At 51.2% G+C, this 25,000-nt stretch overlaps 1 protein-coding gene across 1 annotated transcript in view; it reads right to left on the reverse strand.

The window, feature by feature from the left end:
* Positions 1-743: 743 nt before the first annotated feature.
* Positions 744-25,000, reverse strand: part of LOC129694365 (serine/threonine-protein phosphatase 2A 56 kDa regulatory subunit beta isoform-like) — a gene marked incomplete at its 3' end in the record, with an annotated part of 53,367 nt that continues 29,110 nt past the window's right edge. The window contains exons 2-3 of the mRNA XM_055631067.1: positions 7,202-7,398; positions 744-852 (exon numbers count right to left, since the gene is read on the reverse strand). Of these exons, the coding sequence (XP_055487042.1) occupies positions 744-852; positions 7,202-7,398 (306 nt within the window). The remainder of the gene's footprint in view (positions 853-7,201; positions 7,399-25,000) is intronic.

Below are 25,000 nucleotides of genomic sequence, written 5' to 3' on the forward strand. Positions count from 1 at the left end.
CCCCCCCCCCCCCCTCAATCATCCTCCAATCTCTTTCCCCTCCCCCACCACACGCCCCCCACCTCTCACTCCCCGCCCCATTCCCATTCCCCCAACTCACCACCCTCTCCTCCACACGCACCGTCCCCCTCCACTCCCCCCCCCCCCCCCCTAAGCACCCACCCTTCCCGTCAAACTCCCCTATCCCCCTCTCATAACTCTCCCAGGCTTGTCTACCCTCCTCACCCACTCACCCACCCCTCCCCCAAACCCATCCCACCCCTCCCCATCTCTCCCAACCCACTCACTCAACACGCCACATCACCAACCCACATTTCTCCGTCACGCTAACCGACTATGCCCAACTCACCACCCTCACTAGACAGCCCCCTACGCTACACACAACACCAATCCACCGGCCTACACCCCGACTAGCCCTCTACCACTGCCCCACACAACTCCGAGCTTCAAAACAACCCGGCACTACCCCACTAACCCCTCCATGCACTCCCTCCCCACGCACCTATTCCCTTCACCTCGCCCCTACCTAGCAGCCTCCTACCCTCTCCCCACCACGCCCCCACTCCCCACCCTCCCCACACCCTCCCCATCATCCATTACCCCACCCGCCTAACTACACCACTCAACCCCTCCATCACTCTCCACCTCCCACCCCTCTTTTTCTTCACTCTACTCCCTCTCAATCCCCTCCCACCACCCTCCCCTCTCTCTCCCTATCCATCACCCCCCTCCCCTCTCCCCGCCTCTCACCTGTAAGTGGGGCCAGGAAGCTTCTAGATTGGGCTCATCCTCTTCTGGGTCGAACTCCGGGTTTTCGCTCGGCGGAAGGGTCCGGAAAATGTTGACGGAGATCTGGGCAGAGACGGGAGACTGGTCAGAGAGGGGGAGGGGAGGGGGGGGACCAGGGAGGAGGAGGAGCCCGCGACCCTCGTGGAGCAGCAGGAGAGGCGGAGGGACGCAGCCAGCGTGGGGGAGGGGCCGATCTCCCCCCCCCCCCAACAACTCCGCCGGCTCCTCACCTCACGCTGCCTCGGCAAGAACCAGCCCGGCTCAACAGAGCGGCACGGTGGCGCAGCGGGGAGCGTTGCTGCCTCACAGTGCTGGAGACCCGGGTTCGACCCCGACCACTGTCTGTACGGAGTTTGCACGTTCTCCCCGTGGGTTTTCCCCGGGTGCTCCGGGTTTCCTCCCACACTCCAAAGACGTGCGGGTTTGTTTGTAGGTGAATTGGCTTCGGTAAAAATTGAAAATTGTCCCCTAGTGTGTGCGTGGGATAGTGTTAGTGTACGGGGGGGGGATCGCTGGTCGGCACGGACTCGGTGGGCCGAAGGGCCTGTTTCCGCGCTTAATCTCTCAACTAAACGGAACCAAACACTCTCCAAATCCTCCCGAATGGCCTACTCCTGCACCCATTGTCTATTGACCAAGTGGCGACAAACTAGTTGCCTGTAGTTGACTTCAAAAATGCCCTAGGTGGGACAGGCTCTTTGCTGTGGGAAAGATGTTGTTGTGTTGGAACTATGACAATTCCTGAAGTATTTCGGAGTGTCTTTGGGGCATGTAAACATCCTGGTCGTGGATTCTAAATTAGTTCAGCAGCTATAAACAGCCGCACAGAAAGTAAACAAGTGTTACAAGGGAGGAGAGGGGATTCAACTTGGGCGTAGGATCAATGTGAGAGGGTGGTTAGAGTTGGAGTCTTCTTGCCCACACCGGCCAACATGTCTCAGCTACACTGGTCCCACCTGCCTGCGTTTGGCCCGTATCCCTCTACACCAAATACCAAATGTTTCTTAAACGTTGCGACAGTCCCCTCCTCAACTACCTCCTCTGGCAGGAGGATGAGGGGCGATCTTATAGAGGTGTATAAAATCATGAGAGGAATAGATCGGGTAGACGCACAGAGTCTCTTCTACGAGGATGTTGCCAGGACTCGAGGGTGTGAGCTACAGGGAGAGGTTGAGCAGGCTGGGTCTCGATTCCTTGGAGCGCAGGAGGATGAGGGGTGATCTTATAGAACCAAACAAAATACTCTAAAGGTGTACAAAAATCGTATAACCATATAACAATTACAGCACGGAAACAGGCCAACTCGGCCCTTCTAGTCCGTGCCGAACACTTACTCTCCCCTAGTCCCATCTACCTGCACTCAGACCATAACCCTCCATTCCTTTCCCGTCCATATAACTATCCAATTTATATTTAAATGATAAAATCGAACCTGCCTCCACCACTTCCACTGGAAGCTCATTCCACACAGCTACCACTCTCTGAGCAGGTGAGAGGAATAGATCGGGTAGATGCCCAGATCCTCTTGCTCAGAGTAGGGGAATCGAGGAGCAGAGGACACAGGTTTAAGGTGAAGGGGGAAAGATTTCATACGAATCTGAGAGGTAACTTTTTCACACAAAGGGCGGTGGGTGTGTGGAACGAGCTGCCGGAGGAGGTAGTTGAGGCTGGGACGATCGCAACGTTTAAGAAACAGTTAGACAGATACATGGATAGGACAGGTTTGGAGGGATATGGGCCAAGCGCAGGCAGGTGGGACTATTGTAGCTGGGGCATGTTGGCCGGTATGGGCAAGTTGGGCCGAAGGGCCTGTTTCCACACTGTATCACTCTGTGACTGTGTGCGTTCAGCACTGTGTTCCCCTTCCTGTGGTGGGCCTGATGGTATTTGTCGAGGGGTGGAGACAAATACCTGAACCACATAACACTAGCCTGACATGGGTGAGACCAACATAGACAATAGGTGCAGGAGTAGACCATTCGGCCCTTCCAGCCAGCACCGCCATTCAATATGATCATGGCCGATCATCCACAATCAGTACCCCGTTCCTGCTTTCTCCCCACATCCCTTGATTCCGTTAGCCCCAAGAGCTAAATCTAACTCTCTCTTCAAAACATCCAGTGAATCGGCCTCCACTGCCTTCTGTGGCAGAGAATTCCACAGATTCACAACTCTCTGGGTGAAAACGTTTCTCCTCATCTCAGTCCTAAATGGCCAACCCCTTATTCTTAAACTGTGTGTGACCCCTGGTTCTGGACATCCCCAACATCGGGAATATTTTTCCTGCATCTAGCCTGTCCAATCCCTTCAGAATTTTATATGTTTCTATAGGATCCCCCTCTCATCCTTCTAAATGGTAGGGAATATCATAAGCCCTGATGATCCATTCTTTGGTCATTTGTCAGTCCCGCCATCCCAGGATTTGACAATAGACAATAGGTGCAGGAGTAGGCCATTCGGCCCTTCGAGCCAGCACAGCCATTCAATGTGATCATGGCTGATCATCCCCAATCAGTACCCCATTCCTGCCTTCTCCCCATATCCCCTGACTCTGCTATCCTTAAGAGACTGAAGAAGGGTGTTGGCCCAAAACGTTGCCTATTTCCTTCGCTCCATAGATGCTGCTGCACCCGCTGAGTTTCTCCAGCTTTTTTGTGTACCTTCGATTTTCCAGCATCTGCAGTTCCTTCTTAAATCCTGAAGAGCCCTATCTAGCTCTCTCTTGAAAGCATCCAGAGAACCGGCCTCCGCCGCCCTCTGAGGCAGAGAATTCCACAGACTCACCACTCTCTGTGAGAAAAAGTGTTTGCTCGTCTCCGTTCTGAATGGCTTACCCCTTATTCTTAAACTGCTTATTCTTGATTTGATAGATTTGATTAGATTACTCCAAGTCACATGCTATTCTGAACCTTCGCTGGATCAATTGTCCGTAGATCTGATTTCTCGCTCAGGGACGCACATTGTAATGATCCCAAAGTCTAATCCAATTCCACCTAAAAGCCATTGCTGGCCATTTCACGTCTGCTCATCGAATCTGCTTCCAGTTCTCTCTCCTAGACCAAGAACCTTTTTAGTTTAGTTTAGAGATACAGTGCGGAAACAGGCCCTTCGGCCCACCATGTCCGTGCCGACCAGCGATCCCCGCACACCAATCCTACACACACTGGAGACAATGTACACTTATGCTAATCCAATTCATCCAGTTCCCAGGATGAGACATTCCATACCAGGGCATCGGAAATGTCCTCGTTCTTCAGGGAACGGGGATTCCCCTCCGCCACCATAGATGAGGCTCGCACCAGGGTCTCATCCATACCCTGCAACACTGCTCTCTCTCCCCATCCCCGCACTCGCAACAAGGGCAGAGTCCCCCTAGTCCTCACCTTTCACCCCACCAGCCGGCAAATACAACACATAATCCTCCGCCATTTCCGCCACCTCCAACGTGACCCCACCACTCGCCACATCTCCCCATCTCCCCCCATGTCTGCCTTCCGCAAAGACCACTCCCTCCGCAACTCCCTTGTCAATTCTTCCCTTCCCTCCCGCACCACCCCCTCCCCGGGCACTTTCCGTTGCAACCGCAAGAAATGCAACACCTATCCCTTCACCTCCCCCCTCAACTCCATTCAAGGACCCAAGCAGTCGTTCCAGGTGCGACAAAGGTTCACCTGTATCTCCTCCAACCTCATCTATTGCATCCGCTGCTCTAGATGTCAGCTGATTTACATCGGGGAGACTAAGCGGAGGTTGGGCGATCGTTTCGCCGAACACCTCCGCTCAGTCCGCAATAACCTACCTGACCTCCCGGTGGCTCAGCACTTCAACTCCCCCTCCCATTCCCAATCCGACCTCTCTGTCCTGGGTCTCCTCCATGGCCAGAGTGAGCAACACCGGAAATTGGAGGAACAGCACCTCATATTCCGCCTGGGTTGCTTGCGTCCTGATGGCATGAACGTTGAATTCTCCCAATTTTGCTAGCCCTTGCTGTCTCCTCCCCTTCCTTAACCCTCGAGCTGTCTCCTCCCATCCCCCCGCCTTTTTGCTCCTCCCTCCTCCCTTTATCCCTCCCCCACCCCCCCCCCCCCCCTTCCTTCTCCCCCCCCCCCCCCCCCCCCCCATCAGTCTGAAGAAGGGTGTTTCGGCCCGAAACGTCGCCTATTTCCTTCGCTCCATAGATGCTGCTGCAGCCGCTGAGTTTCTCCAGCATTTTTGTATACCTTCGATCTTCCAGCATCTGCAGTTCCTTCTTGAACACCTGCAAACCTGTTTCTTCCCAGAGGCCATTAGGACATAGAAACATAGAAATTAGGTGCAGGAGTAGGCCATTCGGCCCTTCGAGCCTGCACCGCCATTCAATATGATCATGGCTGATCATCCAACTCAGTATCCCGTACCTGCCTTCTCTCCATACCCTCTGATCCCCTTAGCCACAAGGGCCACATCTAACTCCCTCTTAAATATAGCCAATGAACTGGCCTCAACTACCCTCTGTGGCAGAGAGTTCCAGAGATTCACCACTCTCTGTGTGAAAAAAGTTCTTCTCATCTCGGTTTTAAAGGATTTCCCCCTTATCCTTAAGCTGTGACCCCTTGTTCTGGACTTCCCCAACATCGGGAACAATCTTCCTGCATCTAGCCTGTCCAACCCCTTAAGAATTTTGTAAGTTTCTATAAGATCCCCCCTCAATCTCCTAAATTCTAGAGAGTATAAACCAAGTCTATCCAGTCTTTCTTCATAAGACAGTCCTGACACCCAGGAATCAGTCTGGTGAACCTTCTCTGCACTCCCTCTATGGCAATAATGTCCTTCCTCAGATTTGGAGACCAAAACTGTACACAATACTCCAGGTGTGGTCTCACCAAGACCCTGTACAACTGCAGTAGAACCTCCCTGCTCCTATACTCAAATCCTTTTGCTAGGACTGTAAACTCCTACCTCACCAGGGACTAACATTACTGTGTTTAAGAAGGAACTGCAGATGGTAGAAAATCGATGGTAGCCAAAAATGCTGGAGAAACTCAGTGGGTGCAGCAGCATCTATGGAGCGAAAGAAACAGGCAACGTTTCGGGCCGAAACCCTTCTTCAGACTAACATTACTGTACCATTCTACTGATATTTTGAAATTGCTGTATTTCGTCCCTTTTTCCTTCCTCCTGCAATATGTAATATGTAAAAGAATATGCGATTCAGTTCCATTCTGTTTGTAGTTTGTTTGTCTTTTTGCACAAACTCCGCAAGCATTGCCACTTTTCATTTCACTGCACATCTCGTATGCGTGTGTGACGAATAGACTTGACTTGACTGCACGCCTTTGGAGTGTGGGAGGAAACCGGAGATATCGGGGGACCCACGCAGGTCACAGGGGGGAGGGGGGGCGTGCAAACTCCGTACGGACAGCACCCGTAGTCGGGATCGACTCCCTTGATTCCATTAGACGTAAGAGCTAAATCTAACTCTCTCTTGAAAACATCCAGTGAATCGGCCTCCACTGCCTTCTGTAGCAGAGAATTCCACAGATTCACAACTCTCTGGGGTGAAAAAGTTTTTCTTCATCTCAGTCCCAAATAGCCGATCCCTTATTCTTAATTCTTAAGGAATGGGCATGTTTCTGTAAGATCCTTCTAAATTCCAGTGAATACAAGCCCAGTCGATCCATTCTTTCGTCATATGTCAGTCCCGCCATCCCGGAAATTAACCCGGGATTTTGTTACAATTTTGTTAAAATTTGAACAATTTTGTTAAATTTGTTACAGAGATAGGTTGAACAAGTTAGGTCTTTATTCTCTGGAGCGCAGAAGGTTAAGGGGGGACGATAGAGGTCTTTAAAATGATGAGAAGGATAGACAGAGTTGATGTGGACAAGCTTTTCCCTTTGAGAATAGGGAAGATTCAAACAAGGGGACATGACTTCAGAATTAAGGGACAGAAGTTTAGGGGTAATATGAGGGGGAACTTCTTTACTCAGAGAGTGGTAGCGGTGTGGAATGAGCTTCCAGTGGAAGTGATGGAGGCAGGTTCATTGGTATCATTTAAAAATAAATTGGATAGGCATATGGATGAGAAGGGAATGGAGGGTTATGGTATGAGTGCAGGCAGGTAGGGCTAAGGGGAAAAAAAATTTGTTCGGCACGGACTTGTAGGGCCGAGATGGCCTGTTTCCGTGCTGTAATTGTTATATGGTTATATGGTAATATGAATGTGCACGGCACTCCCTCAATAGCAAGGATGTCCTTCCTCGAATTAGGAGACTAAAGCTCCTACAGGGGAGGGGGGGGGGGGGGGGCGGCATGGGGAAGGGTATGTGAATCCCAGCCCCCCACACACTGACCGGGGCAACAGATACCCACACTGTCCCACAAACGAGGGGGTGGAAGGGTGGGCATAGCTGGGCACAGACGTGGCACTCACCATCTTCATGACCTCCGGGTAGATGGGTTCGATGAGAAGTCCACGGCCAGTGGCGATACACTCCACCAGCTCGTTGAGGGCCGCCCGCTTGATCTCCTTGCCCTTCAGGTCCGCCACGCAGTCCATGAAGTCGAAGATGATGCAGCATTGTTGGAGCTTCTTGCAGAACAGGTCGTGCAGCTCGGAGACTGGGGCATCTGCGGGGAGACAAGGGAGGCCGTTTGTAAAAGCACCCGCGATCGGTTTTTCGGTCATGCAGACACACGCGGATACGGTGTCACGGGCTTCCGTTAGTTCCGTTTGGGAGGCCCTTCCGCCGAGTCCGCGCCGACCAGCGATCCCCATTAGGAAGATCGGCACGAAGATCGGCACGTCCCTAACCAAACAACTCTCGACGACTCCTACAGATGCACCACAGAAAGCATTTTATTAGGATGCATCGCAGCACGGTTTGGGGGAACAGCCTTGTTCGAATGCTAGCCAGAAGCAACAATTCACAGAGGGCAAAGTAAGTAAGTACGTTTATTGGCCAAGTATTCACATACAAGGAATTTGCCTTGGTGCTCCATCCACAAGTAACAACATGACACACACAGTGACAGTTACGAATGACTCAGAAAACGCTAACCATTAATAATAATAAAACATTCATGATAAAACACCATTGATCAAGCATGTGAACCAACAAAATACCCGATCAAGGGGAGGCCACAGATTTTTGGCTGTTGAGTAGAGCAACTACTCGTGGAGGAAAACTGTGTTTATGTCTGGCTGTGGCAGCTTTGACAGTCCGGAGTTGCCTTCCAGAGGGAAGTGATTCAAAGAGTTTGTGGCCAGGTTGAGAGGGGGGGTCAGAGATGATCTTGCCCGCTCACTTCCTGGCCCTTGAGGTGTACTTACAAACCATCAACCTACAAACCTGCACGTCTTTGGAGTGTGGGAGGAAACCGGAGCACCCGGATTAAGATGGGGGGGGGAGACCTAATTGAAACGTGCCGAATAATGAAAGGCTTGGATGGAGCGGACGCAGAGAGGATGTTTCCACTAGTGGGAGAGAGTCTCGGACCAGAGGGCACAGCCTCAGAATTAAAGGGTGTTCCTAGAGGAAGGAGATGAGGGGGAATTTCTTCAGTCAGAGGGTGGTGAATCTGTGGAATTCATTTCCATGGAAGGCTGTGGAGGCCAAGGCAATGGATATTTTAAAGACATTGAGAGGTTGTTGACTTGTTGGGATTCCGCAGAAACAGGGAGGCAGGTATGAGGCAGGGCGGTGCGTAGACAAGCCAGCCAGCCACAGTCTGGTTTTGATATTTAGACACAAGGAATCTGTTTTACAAGTCTTGTTTCATTCAGTTTGGAGATACAGTGTTGAAATGGGGCCCTTCGGCCCGTCGAGTCCGTGCCGACCAGCGATCCCCATTAGGAAGATCAGCATGTGTCCCCAACAACTCTCCCCAACTTCTACAGATGCGCCACAGAGAGCATTTGATCGGGATGCATCACAGCTCGGTTTGGAAATTGCAGCAAATTGTGGACAGTTGCAGCCCAGACCGTCACACACACACACACAAACCAACCTCCCTTCCATTGACTCCATCTACACCTCATGCTGCCTCGGCAAGGCCAGCAGCATCATCAAGGACCAGTCTCACCCCGGCCACTCCCTCTTCTCCCCTCTCCCATTGGGCAAAAGGTACAGAAGTGTGAAAACGCACGCTCCTCCAGATTCAGGACAGTTTCTTCCCAGCTGTTATTGGGCAACTGAACCATCCTACCACAACCAGAGCGGTGCTGAAATACTATCTACCTCATTGGTGACCCTCGGACTATCCTTGATCGGACTTTGCTGGCTTTACCTTGCACTAAACGCTATTCCCTTATCCATGTATCTGTACACTGTAAATGGCTCGATTGTAATCATGTACTGTCTTTCCGCTGACTGGTTAGCACGCAACGAAAGCTTTTCACCGTACCTCTGTACAATAAACTGTACCAAGAACTAGGTGATGAGGAGGAAATTCTTTTAGATTAGTTTAGAAATACAGCGTGGAAACAGACCCTCCGGCCCACCGAGCCCGCGCCGACCAGCGATCCCCGTACACTAACACTACCCCATACACTGGGGGAAATTGACAATTCTTAAAGCCCTGTCTTAGGTATGTTACAATACTCACCTTCAGCGGCGCTGCAGTTCTGCCACTGGCCGTGTGCGCGACTTTGGCGTCTTTGAGGGGGGGGGGGGGGGGGCGGGATTAAAATTCAGTTTTCTCCTGCCTTGTCCGAGATATATTTTCTCGGGCTGCTACTTGATGCTGAAAAATCGTTCTGACTGCGCTCTCGGAAGTTTAAAAAAAAAAACAATTTAATCGCTGGAGTGAAATAAAAAAGCGACTTCTAGTGCCGACAACGGGACGGATCTCACGTAGGGGACAAAAACATAAGGTAAGTCGTATATTTTACATATAAACTTGCTTCTTAGGATGACTTTAATCCAAATTTCCTTGGCGATAATGTGATTTTGGCCCCATACGAACCGGCAGTGTTTTCCCTGCCGATGTGGGGTTCAAATTCACCGCAAACCGCAACGTTCCAATCGATCGCGTTCCACAAAATCCCACTCGCAAGATGATTTAAATGGCCATTAATTTACGGGAATTAAACATTAAATTCCTTCCATTTGGCCTATAAATTCATGAAAATGAGATTTAAAAATCACGTTATATTGTGAATTCTTGTGCGAATGTTATTTGGACACTTAGGTTATTTAAAAATGTTAATCTTTTCTTAAGAAATGGATAGATGTTTAGATCTAGTAATTGAATTTTGTAATTAGCTACAATTAGGTAACTAACTAATGAAATGCTTTAATTTCAGATCATCCAAGTAAGATTGTTTCCGTCTGAAGAAGGGTTTCAGCCCGAAACGTTGCCTATTTCCTTCGTCCATAGATGCTGCTGCACCCGCTGAGTTTCTCCAGCTTTTTTGTGTACCTAAGATTGTTTCATATTTGTTTCAGAATGCTTCAATCTAAAATAACTGAACATTTCTTCCAGTTCTCTTAATTTTTAAGAATGTTATGGGCTTTTGACTGTCCTCGATCACAGCTTTTGTGTTAAGTCAATGGAAAAGCAATAGGGAACAAGATGCTAATTTCCGAGTATGAAAATGGCCATAACCTTTTTAATACTGAAGATATGAAAGTGAATTAGGTGTCAAATTAAACTTCTATTTATGCTTTATCTGATGGGACAAATTGCAGACTTGATTTTTAAAATGTCAACATTTTGTAACATTGCTTCCTGTCCCACTGTACGAGTTCATTCAAGAGCTCTCCCGAGTTTAAAAAAATCAAACGCATGGGATCACGTCGAATGTACGTAGCGGGTACGTCGGAGCTCGGGGCGTCTCTTAGCGGCTCGTAACGCTAACGGCAGGTAAGCTCGGGAAGACTCGTGAAGATTTTGGAAAAATGTCCACGAGAGCCCCGGGTACCTACGAGCGGCCATTACCGTAAATCTCAGAGTTTGAATCAGCGCAAACTCGGGAGAGTTCTTTGAATGAACTCGTACAGGGCTTTTACCGAGCCAATTAACCTACAAACCTGCGCGTCTTTGGAGTGTGGGAGGAAACCGAAGATCTCGGAGAAAACCCACGCAGGTGACGGGGAGAACGTGCAAACTCCGTAGAGACAGCACCCGTGGTCGGGATCGAACCCGGGTCTCCGGCGCTGGAAAGCTATAACTCTACCGCTGCGCCACCGTGCTGCCCTTAAGGTAACCTTTGCACCCTTAAAGTAACCTGACCTTAAAAAAGAGGCAAAGTGCTGGAGTAGCGCAGGCAGCAGCATCTCTGGGGAACGTGGATGGGTGACGTTTCGGGCCAGAACCCGTCCCCCAGATTCTGAAGATCATCGCGACAATCAGCCTGAAGAAGGGTTTTGACCCCAAAACGTCACCCGTTCCTTCGCTCCATAGATGCTGCCTCACCCGCTGAGTTGCTCCAACTTTTTGTCTACCCAAATTGGAGGAGCAGCACCTCAGTAGTTTACACCCCAGCGGTATGAACATTGACTTCTCCAATTTCAGGTAGTCCCTGCTTTCTCCCTCTTTCCCCTCCCCTTCCCAGCTCTCCCACTGTCTCCGCCTCTTCCTTTCTTCAGAAGCCACTTTACAAAGCGATAAAGACACAAAGTGCTGGAGTAATGGGGCTGTCCCACTGTACGAGCCGACATCTTGTCCGGGAACATTACCATCTGGTTTGGGAATTGCTCTGCCAAGGACAAGAAGGCTCTGCAGAGAGTAGTGCGTTCGGCCGAACGCACTATGGGGACTTTTGCTCGCCCCCATGCAGGAACTATACAACAGGAGGTGCAACTCCAGAGCAAATAAAATCATGGGAGACCCCTTCCACCCCTGCAACGGACTGTTCCAGCTGCTACGGTCAGGCAAACGCCTCCGTTGCCATGCGGTGTGAGAATGGAGAGGTTGAGAAGGAGTTTCTTCCCAGAGGCAATTCGGACTGTAAACGCCTATCTCACCAGGGACTAACTCTACTGAACGTTTTTCCTTCCATTATTTATTATGTAAAATAATATGTGTGTTATGATTGTGGTTATAATTTGTTTGGTTGTTTTGTTGTTTGTCTTTTGCACAAAAGTCCGCGAGCATTGCCACTTTCATTTCACTGCACATCTCGTATGTGTATGTGACAAATAAACTTGACGAGCTAAGCTAAATCACGAGCTCTCCCGAGTTTAAAAACTTGTGGGAAGCACATAGAATGTACGTAGCGGGTACGTCGGAGCTCGGGGACGTCTCTTAGCGGCTCGTAACGCTAACGGCAGGTACTCGGGAAACGCGGTAAGCTCGTGAAGATTTTTCAACATGTTGAAAAATGTCCACGAGAGCCCCGAATACCTACGAGCGGCCATTACCGTAAATCTCCGAGTTCGAATCAGGGGAAACTCGGGAGAACTCTTGAATGAAGTCGTACCGTGGGACAGCCCCGTAACTCAGCAGGGTCAGGCGGCATTTCCCTGGCCACCTTTCGAGCCGGGACTCTACAATCAGTCCGAGGAAGGGTCCCGACCTGAAACATCACCTATCCATGTTCTCCAGTGATGCTGCCTGACCCGCTGAGTTACTCCAGCACCTTGTGCCCTCATCGAATCCATCTCTACCCTCCCCATATCATCATCAACTTACCCTCCAGATTCATGTTCATAACGTTTAGGGGCAGAATTAGGCCATTCGGCCCATCAAGTCCACTCCGCCATTCAATCACGGCTGATCTATCTCTCCCTCTCAACCCCATTCTCCTGCCTTCTCCCCAGAACCCCTGACACCCGAACTAATCACGAATCTATCAACCCATCCCCTCTCCCTTCCCGGTTCCCCGACCGGTTTGACGGTCTCCGGCTACATTCTATCTCCGTTTGGTTGTCATCTTCTCCCAGCTAACGATGACCTCCTCTACATTCTCCTTCATCTTCATCCCCTTTGTCCCCTTTTCACACCTTGCGCTTCCTTTCGACCCGAAACGTCGCCCATTCCTTCCCTCCAGGGACGATGCCTGTCCCGCCGAGTTACTCCAGCATTTTGTGTCTACCTTCGATTTTAAACCAGCATCTGCAGTTCCTTCCGAAACAATCTCAATCCCCAACTTAAAGATATCCACTGACTTGACCTCCACCACCGTCTGTGGCAAGGAATTCCACAGATTCACCACCCTCTGAGTAAGGAAATCTCGCCATCTCCCTTATAAAGATGCGTCCTTTAATTCTGAGGCCGTGCCCTCTGGTCCTAGACTCTCCCACTAGTGGAAACATCCTCTCCACATCCACTCTATCCACTAGTCTACTGATTTACTGCAGACAACTCACCGACCAACCTGCGTAAGTTTGGAGTTGAACGATACAGCCAAAAGCCTCTTAAACGCAACTATCGTACGTGCCTCCACCACCACCCCTGGCAGCGCGTTCCAGGCACCCGCCACCCTCTGTGGAGCTTTGTAAAATGATGAGAGGCATAGATACGGTAGACAGTCCGAGCCTTTTTCCAAGCCCAGGGTTGAAATGTTAAACAGTAGAAGCCATATCGCACCATTCTTGATTGATTGAGACACACAGCATGGAAACTTTCCCTTCGGCCCATCGGGTCCATGCTGACCACTGATCAGCCGTTCATTATCTACATTATTCAACGGTCTCATCCACTTCCTACACACCAAGGGGGCAATTAATCTGCAAATCCGCACGTCTCTGGGAGGTGGCAGGAAACCGGAGCACCCGGAGAAAACCCACGCGGTCACGGGGAGAACGTGCAAACTCCACACACACACACACACACACACACACACACACACACACACACACACACACACACACACACACACACACACACACACACACACACACACACACACACACACACACACAGTGAGAGATAGAGAGACAGAGGCAGAAAGAGAGAGAGACGGAAAGAGCTGTGGGAGGAAACCAGAGCACCCTGTGGAAACCCACGTGGTCTCAGCGAGAACGTGCAAACTCAGTAGACGTAGACACACACATATATAGACACACACATATACACACAGACACACACATAGACACACACACGCACATAGACACACACACACACACATATAGACACACACACACACATATATACACACACACACATAGACACACACACACACATAGACACACACACACATATAGACACACACACACACACACATAGACACACACACACACACACATATATAGATACATACACACATATATATACACACACACACACATATAGACACAGACACATGAAAGACAGAATGAGACAGAGGCGAAGGGAGACAGAGAGAGAGACGACGGTGAGAGAGAGAGAGGGAGAGGGGGACGGACGGATACACAGGGGGGCGGAGAGGGGCGCGGAGAGGGGGGCGGGAGAGGGGGGCAGAGAGGGGGACAGAGAGGGGGGACAGAGAGGGGGACAGAGAGGGGGACAGAGAGGGGGACAGAGAGAGGGGGACAGAGAGAGAGGGAGAGACAGAGAGAGGGACAGAGAGAGGGACAGAGAGAGGGACAGAGAGAGGGACAGAGAGAGGGACAGAGAGAGGGACAGAGAGAGGGACAGAGAGAGAGAGAGGGACAGAGAGAGAGAGGGACAGACTGAGAGAGACAGACTGAGAGAGACAGACTGAGAGAGAGTTAGAGAGACAGACAGAGAGACAGACCCAGACAGCCCCGGTGGTGAGTCTGGATGCCGGGTCTGTGGCACTGTGAGGCGTTGACTCTACCGCTGTGCCGCTCCTTAGTGGAGGACTGACTAATCTCTACACAGCCAAGCACGGAGAATTGCTTACTGGAATGGGGTCTACTCATGGTCCTTGCGTCCGTCATCCGGACACATGCAGGGCACCCGTGGATTCCTTCCGGAAACCTCTCATCGCTGTGGCCCTACTGTAGGCCAGGATGGAGAGAGGCGTTTAATCACCCGGCCTTGCCCTGTACCCACTGTCACCCCCCTCACTGCCCCCTCCCCATACACACCCCTCCCTCCCACCGACCATACGTCCTTCACCAATATCCTCCTGCATGGAGCACACCCACACACACCCGCCACACCCACACACACACCCGCGCGCACACACGCACGCGCCACACCCACACACACCCGCACACACACCTGTACAAACACCTACCACACACTCACACACACACGCGCGTGCGTGCCCTTGTAGTCACCCTCCACACTCACACACTAGTGCGCACACTCACATACCCTCACACACACTAGCGCACACACACACACATACCCTCACACACTAGTGCACACACACACATACCCTCACACACACTAGTGCGCACTCACATACCCTCACACACACTAGTGCACACACACACACATACCCACACACACTAGTACACACACACACACACACTAGCGCACACTCACACACACATACGCGTGCGCGACCTTGTTGTCACCCTCCACACACACTAGTGCGCACACACATACCCTCACACACACTAGTGCACACACACTAGTGCACACACACACACTAGTACACACACACACACACTAGCGCACACTCACACACACATGCGCACACTAGTGCGCACACACATACCCTCACACACACACTAGTGCACACACACACACACTAGCGCACACTCACACACACTAACAAAGGGGTTTGACAGGCTAGATGCAGGAAGATTATTCCCGATGTTGGGGAAGTCCAGGACAAGGGGTCACACAGTTTAAGGATAAGGGGGAAATCCTTTAGGACCGAGATGAGAAGAACATTTTTCACACAGAGAGTGGTGAATCTGTGGAATTCTCTGCCACAGAGAGGTAGTCGAGGCCACAGTTCATTGGCTATATTTAAGAGGGAGTTAGATGTGGCCCTTGCGGCTAAAGGGATCAGGGGGTATGGGGAGAAGGCAGGGATGGGATACTGAGTTGGATGATCAGCCATGATCATATTGATTGGCGGTGCAGGCTCGAAGGGCCGAATGGCCTACTCCTGCACCAATTTTCTATGTATCTGTCTATCTATCTATCTATCTATCTATCTATCTATCTATGTATCTATCTATCTATCTATCTATGTATCTATCTATCTATGTATCTATCTATCTATCTATCTATCTATCTATCTATCTATCTATCTATCTATCTATCTATCTATCTATCTATGTATCTATCTATCTATCTATCTATCTATCTACCAACACACACTAGCTCGCACTCACATTCCCTCATGCATACTAGTGCTCGCACACACCCACACACCAGCGCACTCACACACACCCAGCGCACTCACACACACCAACATACCAACACACACTCACATACCCTCATTCACATGCCATGCTCACCCAAGTAACATATCCCTATACACTCACACACACCACCCCCATTCTCAAGCCATTTCTAAGCCTGCACCCCTCAGCCTTGCTCACACTCCGTCACCCATCTTGGGGACCACCCTGCACCCTTCCCCACTCTGACCACGGCTGCCCCCATCTTGGCCCTCCCTCCAACCCTTTGCTATCGTTGCTCTTTTTCCTCCATTCTCTCCGTTCTCTCTCTCCCACTGCCAGCTCCTCCCACCCTTCCGTGCCCCGTCCCACCCCCTCTCTCCATGCAACATCTCCCCCCTCCTCCCCTCCCCTGCCATCTCCTGCCCCAAGATCTTGTGTGAACTTCCGCCATACTACCCCCCCCCCCCCCCCACCCCTATTCCCTCCCCCCTCTCCCTGCGGCACCTCACTGTCCTAAGCTCACAGGTAACGGTCCTCGAGGTTTCTCCATCCTCTCCTCTCCCCCCCCCCCCCCCCCCCCCCCCCCCCTCCCCTCCGACCCCCCCCCCCCCTCCCCCCACCCCCTCGGGGCCTGGGCCAATCTCTGTGGGGTCACAATGCGGAGGCCACCTCTCTCCCGGACTCACACCTTGAGCCCTCAGGGGGTCACTTTTCTACAGGAGAGAGGAGAGAGGAGAGAGGAGAGAGGGGAGAGAGAGGGGAGAGAGAGGAGATAGAGAGGGGATAGAGAGGGGAGAGAGAGGGGATAGACTTGGGGGAGAATTTAGGAGATTGAGAGGGGATCTTATAGAAACTTACAAAATTCTTAAGGGGTTGGACAGGCTAGATGCAGGAAGATGTTCCCGATGTTGGGGAAGTCCAGGACAAGGGGTCACAGCTTAAGGATAAGGGGGAAATCCTTTAGAACCGGGATGGGAAGAACTTTTTTCACACAGAGGAGTGGTCTCTGGAACTCTCGGCCACAGAAGGTAGTGGAGGCCAGTTCATTGGCTATATTTTAGAGGGAGTTAGATGTGGCCCTTGTGGCTAAGGGGATCAGGGGGTATGGAGAGAAGGCAGGTACGGGATACTGAGTGGGATGATCAGCCATGATCATATTGAATGGCGGTGCAGGCTCGAAGGGCCGAATGGCCTACTCCTGCACTTAATTTCTATGTTTCTATGGGAGAGGGGAGAGGGGAGAGGGGAGAGGAGAGGGGAGAGGGGAGAGGGGAGAGAGAGGAGGAGAGAGAGAGAGGAGAGAGGAGAGAGGAGCGAGGAGAGAGGAGAGAGGGAGAGAGAGAGAGAGAGAGAGAGAGGAGAGAGAGAGAGAGAGGAGAGAGAGAGAGAGAGAGAGAGAGAGAGAGTGGAGAGAGAGAGAGAGAGAGTGAAGAGAGAGAGGGGAGGGAGAGAGAGAAGAGAGAGAATGAGAGAGAGGAGAGAGAGGAGAGAGGAGAGTGGAGAGAGGGATAGAAAATTAGTGCAGGAGTAGGCCATTCGGCCCTTCGAGCCTGCACCGCCATTCAATATGATCATGGCTGATCATCCAACTCAGTATCCTGTACCTGCCTTCTCTCCATACCCCCTGATCCCTTTAGCCACAAGGGCCACATCTAACTCCCTCTTAAATATAGCCAATGCACTGTGGCCTCAACTACCTTCTGTGGCAGAGAATTCCACAGATTCACCACTCTCTGTGTGAATTTTTTTTTTCTCATCTCGGTCCTAAAAGACTTCCTTCCCCCTTATCCTTAAACTGTTTGACCCCTTGTTCTGGACTTCCCCAACATCGACTACTAGTCAGTGGAAAGGCTATACATGATTACAATCGAGCCGTCCACTATGTACAGACACACGATGAAGGGAATAACGTTTAGTGCAAGATAAAGTCCAGTAAAGTCTGACTAACGGTGGTTCGAAGGTCTCCAGTGAGGTAGAGATGGTGGCCATGCAGTCATAGAGTGATACAGCCCTTCGGCCCAACTTACCCACGCCGACTAACATGCCCCTTCTGAAGAAGGGTCTCGACCCGAAACCTCACCCATTCCTTCTCCCCAGATGTGCTGACTGTCCCGCTGAGTTACTCCAGCTTTTTGTGTCTATCTTTAGTTAAGTTTTAGTTTAGTTTAGAGAGATACAGCATGGAAACAGGCCCTTCAGCCCACCGAGTCTGCACCGAACAGCGATCCACACACATTAACAAAACCGTAACATTAACTGACAACGCACTAGGGACAATTTACATTTATAGCAAGCATACAAACCCCAAGCCAATTAACTGCAGATGCTGGTTTAAATCGAAGGTAGACACAAAATGCTGGAGTAACTCAGCGGGACAGGCAGCATCTCTGGGTGACATTTCGGGTCGAGACCCTTCGGGTCGGGCTGCACAAACTTTGGAGTGTGGAAGGAATCCGAAAATCTCAGAGAAAACCCATGCCCCGTTTATATCAACAGGTCGATGGTTGAAAGGGTCAAGAGCTTCAAATTCCTGGGCGTGCACATCTCTGAAGACCTTTCCTGGTCCGAGAACACAGATGCAATTATCAAGAAAGCTCATCAGCTCCTCTACTTCCTGAGAAGGTTACGGAGAGTCGGTTTGTCAAGGAGGACTCTCTCTAACTTCTACAGGTGCACAGTCGAGAGCATGCTGACCGGTTGCATCGTGGCTTGGTTCGGCAACTTGAGCGCCCTGGAGAGGAAAAGACTACAAAAAGTAGTAAACATTGCCCAGTCCATCATCGGCTCTGACCTTCCTTCCATCGAGGGGATTTATCGCAGTCGCTGCCTCAAAAAGGCTGGCAGTATCATCAAAGACCCACACACCATCCTGGCCACACACTCATCTCCCCGCTACCTTCAGGTAGAAGGTACAGGAGCCTGAAGACTGCAACGTCCAGGTTCAGGAATAGCTACTTCCCCACAGCCATCAGGCTATTAAACCTGGCTCGGACAAAACTCTGATTATTAATAACCCATTATCTGTTATTTGCACTTTATCAGTTTATTTATTCATGTGTGTATATATTTATATTATGGTATATGGACACACTGATCTGTTTTGTAGTCAATGCCTACCTTGTTCTGTGTGCTGAAGCAAAGCAAGAATTTCATTGTCCTATACAGGGACACATGACAATAAACTCACTTGAACTTGAACTACAAACTCCGTACAGACAGCACCCGTAGTTGGGATTGAACCCGGGTCTCCGGTGCTGAAAGCACTGTAAAGCGACTGTCTCAAGCTCGAGGGCACTCGCCTAAAAAACCTCGAGCTGGATCGACCGTCGGCGATGACCGTCTGAACACATACAGGAGGTCCCGGTGGGCCAAAGGGCCTGTTTCTGCGCTGTATCTCTAAACTAAACTTTAGTTCAAAGCTGTGGGCCAGCTGTTTATTGGCCCCAAACATCTGTTCCCCGTGTCCCACCGAGTTGAGTAACAGCTGCAACGTCCAGCTCCCGAGAGTCCCAGCGCTCCCAATGATCAGGCAGCTCGGAGCTTTATGGATTATTTATATCCTAATTATCAATTCCCATCAAAAATTGATTAGCCTGTTGAGGAGATACAGTTCATATCCCTCCAAACTTGTCCTATCCATGTACCTGTTCCTTCAATGTTGCGATAGTCCCAGCCTCAACTACCTCCTCTGGCAGATCGTTCCATACACCCACCACCCTGTGTGTGAAATATTTACCCCTCAGATTCTTTTTCCCCTTCACCTTAAACCCATGTCCTCTGGTCCTCGATTCCCCTACTCTGGGCAAGAGACTCTGCGCGTCTACCCGATCTATTCCTCTCATGATTTTGTACACCTCTATAAGATCGCCTCTCAATGCAAAACCGGAGTGCAGCCAAGGACACCTGGCACATCACAGTTGCTGAAGCTAGCATTGTGGGAGTTGTAGTTATAGGAGCAGAATGAGGCTATTCAGCCCATCTCAGGAATGAGGCTATTCAGCCCTACTCCGCCACTCAATCACGGCTGATCTATCTCTCCCTCCTAACCCCATTCTCCTGCCTCCTCCCCATAACCCCTGACACCCACACTAATCAAGAATCTGTCAATCTCCGCCTTAAAAATATCCACTGACTTGGCCTCCACCACCGTCTGTGGCGATGAATTCCACAGATTCACCACCCTCTGACTAAAGAAATTCCTCCTCATCTCCTTTCTAAAGGTACGTCCTTTTTTCCCTGAGGCTGTGCCCTCTGGTCCTGGACTCTCCCACTAGTGGAAACATCCTCTCCACATCCACTCGACACAGCCATGATCAGATTGAATGGCAGTGCTGGCTCGATGGGCCGAATGGCCTACTCCTGCACCTATTTTCTATGGGGTGAGTTACTCCCAAAATGATGGGAGTAAGTCAGCGGGACGGGCAGCATCTCTGGAGAAAAGGAATGGGAGGCGTTTCGGGTCGAGACCCTTCCTCAGACTGAGAGTCAGGGGAGAGGGGGATTAGAGTTGAGTTTAGATTGGAGATACTAAACCAGCCACTAAACACCGTGGGCTGCAGCGGTAGAGGTACTGCCTCACAGCGCCAGAGACCCGGGTTCGATCCCAACTACGGGTGCTGTCTGTACGGAGTTTGCACGTTCTCCCCGTGACCTGCAGTGGTTTTTCTCCGAGATCTAAGGTTTCCTCCCACACTCCAAAGACGTGCAGGTTTGTAGGTTAATAGGCTTGGTGTGTGTGTAAATTGTCCCTAGTGTGTGTAGGATAGTGTTAGTGTGCGGGGATCGCTGGTCGGTGTGGACTCGGTGGGCCGAAGGGCCTGTTTCCGCGCTGTATCTCAAACCGAAACAAAACACGAATACTGCGCTGGCAGGCCTTTCGGCCCAACATGTCTATGCCACCCAGCAATCACCCTACCACGGGTGTGTAGGGTAATGCTAGTACACTAACACTATCCTGAGGTTATCCATTTTGGTGGCAAAAACAGGAAAGCAGACTATTATCTAAATGGTGGCCGACTAGGAAAAGGGGAGATGCAGCGAGACCTGGGTGTCATGGTACACCAGTCATTGAAGGGAGGCATGCAGGTGCAGCAGGCAGTGAAGAAAGCGAATGGTATGTTAGCTTTCATAGCAAAAGGATTTGAGTATAGGAGCAGGGAGGTTCTACTGCAGTTGTACAGGGTCTTGGTGAGACCACACCTGGAGTATTGCGTACAGTTTTGGTCTCCTAATCTGAGGAAGGACATTATTGCCATAGAGGGAGTGCAGAGAAGGTTCACCAGACTGATTCTGGGATGTCAGGACTGTCTTATGAAGAAAGACTGGATAGACTTGGTTTATACTCTCTAGAATTTAGGAGATTGAGGGGGGATCTTATAGAAACTTACAAAATTCTTAAGGGGTTGGACAGGCTAGATGCAGGAAGATTGCTCCCGATGTTGGGGAAGTCCAGGACAAGGGGTCACAGCTTAAGGATAAGGGGGAAATCCTTTAAAACCGAGATGAGAAGAACTTTTTTCACACAGAGAGTGGTGAATCTCTGGAACTCTCTGCCGCAGAGGGTAGTCGAGGCCACAGTTCAGTGGCTATATTTAAGAGGGAGTTAGATGTGGCCCTTGTGGCTAAGGGGATCAGAGGGTATGGAGAGAAGGCAGGGATGGGATACTGAGTTGGATGATCAGCCATGATCATATTGAATGGCGGTGCAGGTTCGAAGGGCCGAATGGCCTACTCCTGCACCTAATTTCTATGTTTCTATCCTACACACACACACCAGGGACAATTTACAATTGATACCAAGCCAATTAACCTACAAACCTGCAAGTCTTTAGAGTGTGGGGGGAAACCGGAGCACCTGGAGAAAACCCACGCAGTTCACAGGGAGAACGTATAAACGACATACAAGCAAGCACCCGTAGTCAGGATCATAAAGCAACAACTCTACCGCTGCGCCCCACATCCCAAACACAGATTAGTAGGTTACTTGGCCCTCTGTACATTGGCCGTGGTGTACGGGGAGTGGATGAGAATGTGCACTAACAAAGAACTACTGTGACCGTTGGGTCGGCGCAGACTCGGTGGGCCGAAAGGCCTGCTATCCCTTCATCGCATCCACTCCCTACGCACCCATAGGGGCGCGACTCTACAGAGCAGCGGCCTCTGCAAACCTATCCGATGTGGGAAGATTATTTTTTGTCTCGCTCGTTGGCATGTAGTTTTTGTTATTTTTTGTTGGGGGTGTGTGTGAGGATAGGGGGTGGGGGTGGGGTGGGAAGGCTGGGGCCACTTTTTTGTCTCAGTGGAGTTGGAGACCCGGCCTTTCCTTCACGGGTCTCCGTTGACGTTGGGCCATGAAAGGATCGGCACTTCAACAGAAGAAGCCGGGGACTCTGGTGCCGACTCACCTCACCGTCGCGGAGCTGGCCGAGTCCAGAGTGGGGTGGAGCGGTGGTGGGGGTGGAGCGCTGCCTGCTGCTGCTGCGGAGGCTGCAACTGCCTGCGGACGGCGGCACCCGGGAGCCCAGGGGTCCCTGGAGGGAGACAAGGGCTCCTGCAACGGCACGCTCCCGCCCGAGTTGCTGAGTTGCGGGGTCGAAGAGCTCCTGGAGCAGGGCCTGACATCACCGCCCCGCGCGGCTTGGAATGGCCATGGGACTCTGCGAGCGCACGCCAGGGGCTCCAACACCAAGACCCAGTGTGCGACCTCGCATCACCCGGCGTGGCTTTAATGGCCGCGGGACAATCGCCATCGCCAGCCGGGGGCTTTGACTTTGACTGTCATCGGGTTGGGGGGGGGGAGAGAGGGCAGTGGAGACAGCAAGTTTTTTTTGGCCTTCCATCACAGCTATGTGAGGATGTTTATGTAAAATGTAAATTAGGTTGCAGTCTGGGGCCTATGTGTTTGTAATGTATGGCTGCAGAAACGGCATTTCGTTTGGACCTCCAGGGGTCCAAATGACAATTAAATTGACTCTTGACTCTTGACCATTAGGCAATTTTACAGAGGGCCAACTACCCTACAAACCTATGGGATGTGGGAAGAAGCCGGAGGAAACTCGCTCGGTGGCAGTGAGAACGTGCAAACTCCACATAGACAGCACCCGAGGATAGGATTGATGGAGGGTGTCTGGCGCTGTGCCACTATTTTGTCCTCAGTGGAGTTGTGGATGTCGGCCAGTCCATCACGCGGTCCTAGACTCCCCGCCATCAACTCCATCTGCACTTCACGCTGGCTCGGGGCTCGGCAAGGCAGCCAACATAATCACGGACCACTCACTCCCGTCATTCCCTCTTCTCCCGTCTGGCAGTAGGTACAAATACCTGAAGGCACGCTCGCACCACCAGACTCAGGAACAGCTTCTTCCCTGCCATAGAAATAACTCAGCGGGTGCAGCAGCATCTATGGAGCGAAGGAAATAGGCAACGTTTCGGGCCGAAACCCTTCTTCAGGCTGATGCAGGAAGAGGAGGAGCCAGAGGGTTGAGGGAGAACTGAGAAGGGGAGGAGACAGCAAGGGCTACCGGAAATTGGAGAAGTCAATGTTCATGCCACTAGGGTGCAGACTGCCCAAGCGGAATATGAGGTGCTGCTCCTCCAGTTTCCGGTGGTGCTCACTCTGGCCATGGAGGAGGCCCAGGACAGAAAGGTCGGATACGGAATGGGAGGGGGATGCACGTGCTGGTTGACACCAAAGTTAGACACAAAGTGGGTCAGGCAGCATCTCTGGAGAATGAGGATGGGTGACGTTTCGTGTCGGGACCCTTCTTCAGTCTAAGGAAGGGTCCCGACCACAAGCTTCCCCCATCCTTTTCTGATGGGTTACCCACCCGAAAGGAGGTAGGTTTTTCGCTCAGAGGGTGGTGGGTGTACGGAACGACTGCCAGAGGAGGTAGTTGAGGCAGGTACTATCACAATATTGAAGAAACATTTAGAAAAGGTACATGGATGGGACAGGTTTAGGGGGATACGGGCCAAACTCAGGCAGGTGGTACTGGTGTAGATGGGGCATCTGGTCGGTGTGGGCAAGTTGGGGCGAAGGGCCTGTTTACTTGCTGTATGCCTCATCTATGCCAGTCCCACCTGATGCGTTTGGCCCATATTCCTCTAAACCTGTCCTCTATCTGTGGAGAATATGTGGAACCGGTGGCGAATCTGCGGAATTATTTGCCACAGACGGCTGTGGAGACCAAGTCAGTGGATATTTTTAAGGCAGAGATAGATAGATAGAGTCTTGATTAGTACGGGTGTCAGAGGTTATGGGGAGAAGGCAGGAGAATGGGGTTAGGAGGGAGAGTTAGATCAGCCATGATTGAATAGCGGGGTAGACTTGATGGGCCGAATGGCCTAATTCTACTCTTATTCCTTATGACCTCATGACAAGTTCAGGGGGCAGATGGCACAGCGGTAGAGTTGCTGCCTTTCAGCACCAGATACCCCGGTTGTGCTAGATCTGCTGGAGGAGGTAGTTGAGGCTGGGAGTATCGCAACATTCAAGGAACATTTGGAAAGGTACATGAATAGGACAGGTTTAGAGGGATATGGACCAAACGCAGGCAGGTGGGACTAGTGTAGATGGGGCATGTTGGTCGGTGTGGGCAAGATGGGCCGAAAGGTCTGTTTCCATGTCATATCACTCTAATTGGCTTGGTGTAAATGTAAATTGTCCCTAGTGTGTGTATGATAGCGTTAAGGGCCGGTCCCACTTACGTGTCCTTGGCACGCTAATTACACGACATCGTGGTCGCGTTGAGGCGCGACGGTCCCGCGCGACTTCATTCGACCGCACGGCCGTCTGGAGCGCGTGACGTCATTTGAAGATGGACGCAAAATGCAGGAGTAACTCAGCGGGACCGGCAGCATCTCTGGAGAGAAGGAATGGGTGACGTTTCGTGTTGAGACCCTTCTTCAGTCTGAAAAGAGACGAAACGTCACCCATTGCTTCTCTCCAGAGATGCTGCCGGTTCCCGCTGAGTTACTCCTGCATTTTGTGTCCACCTTCAATTTTCTCGGCCCCGCTCTGGGAGTAGAAGTGG

This window comes from Leucoraja erinacea, unplaced genomic scaffold (assembly GCF_028641065.1).
Source record: "Leucoraja erinacea ecotype New England unplaced genomic scaffold, Leri_hhj_1 Leri_637S, whole genome shotgun sequence".
NCBI classification, from domain to species: domain Eukaryota; kingdom Metazoa; phylum Chordata; class Chondrichthyes; order Rajiformes; family Rajidae; genus Leucoraja; species Leucoraja erinaceus.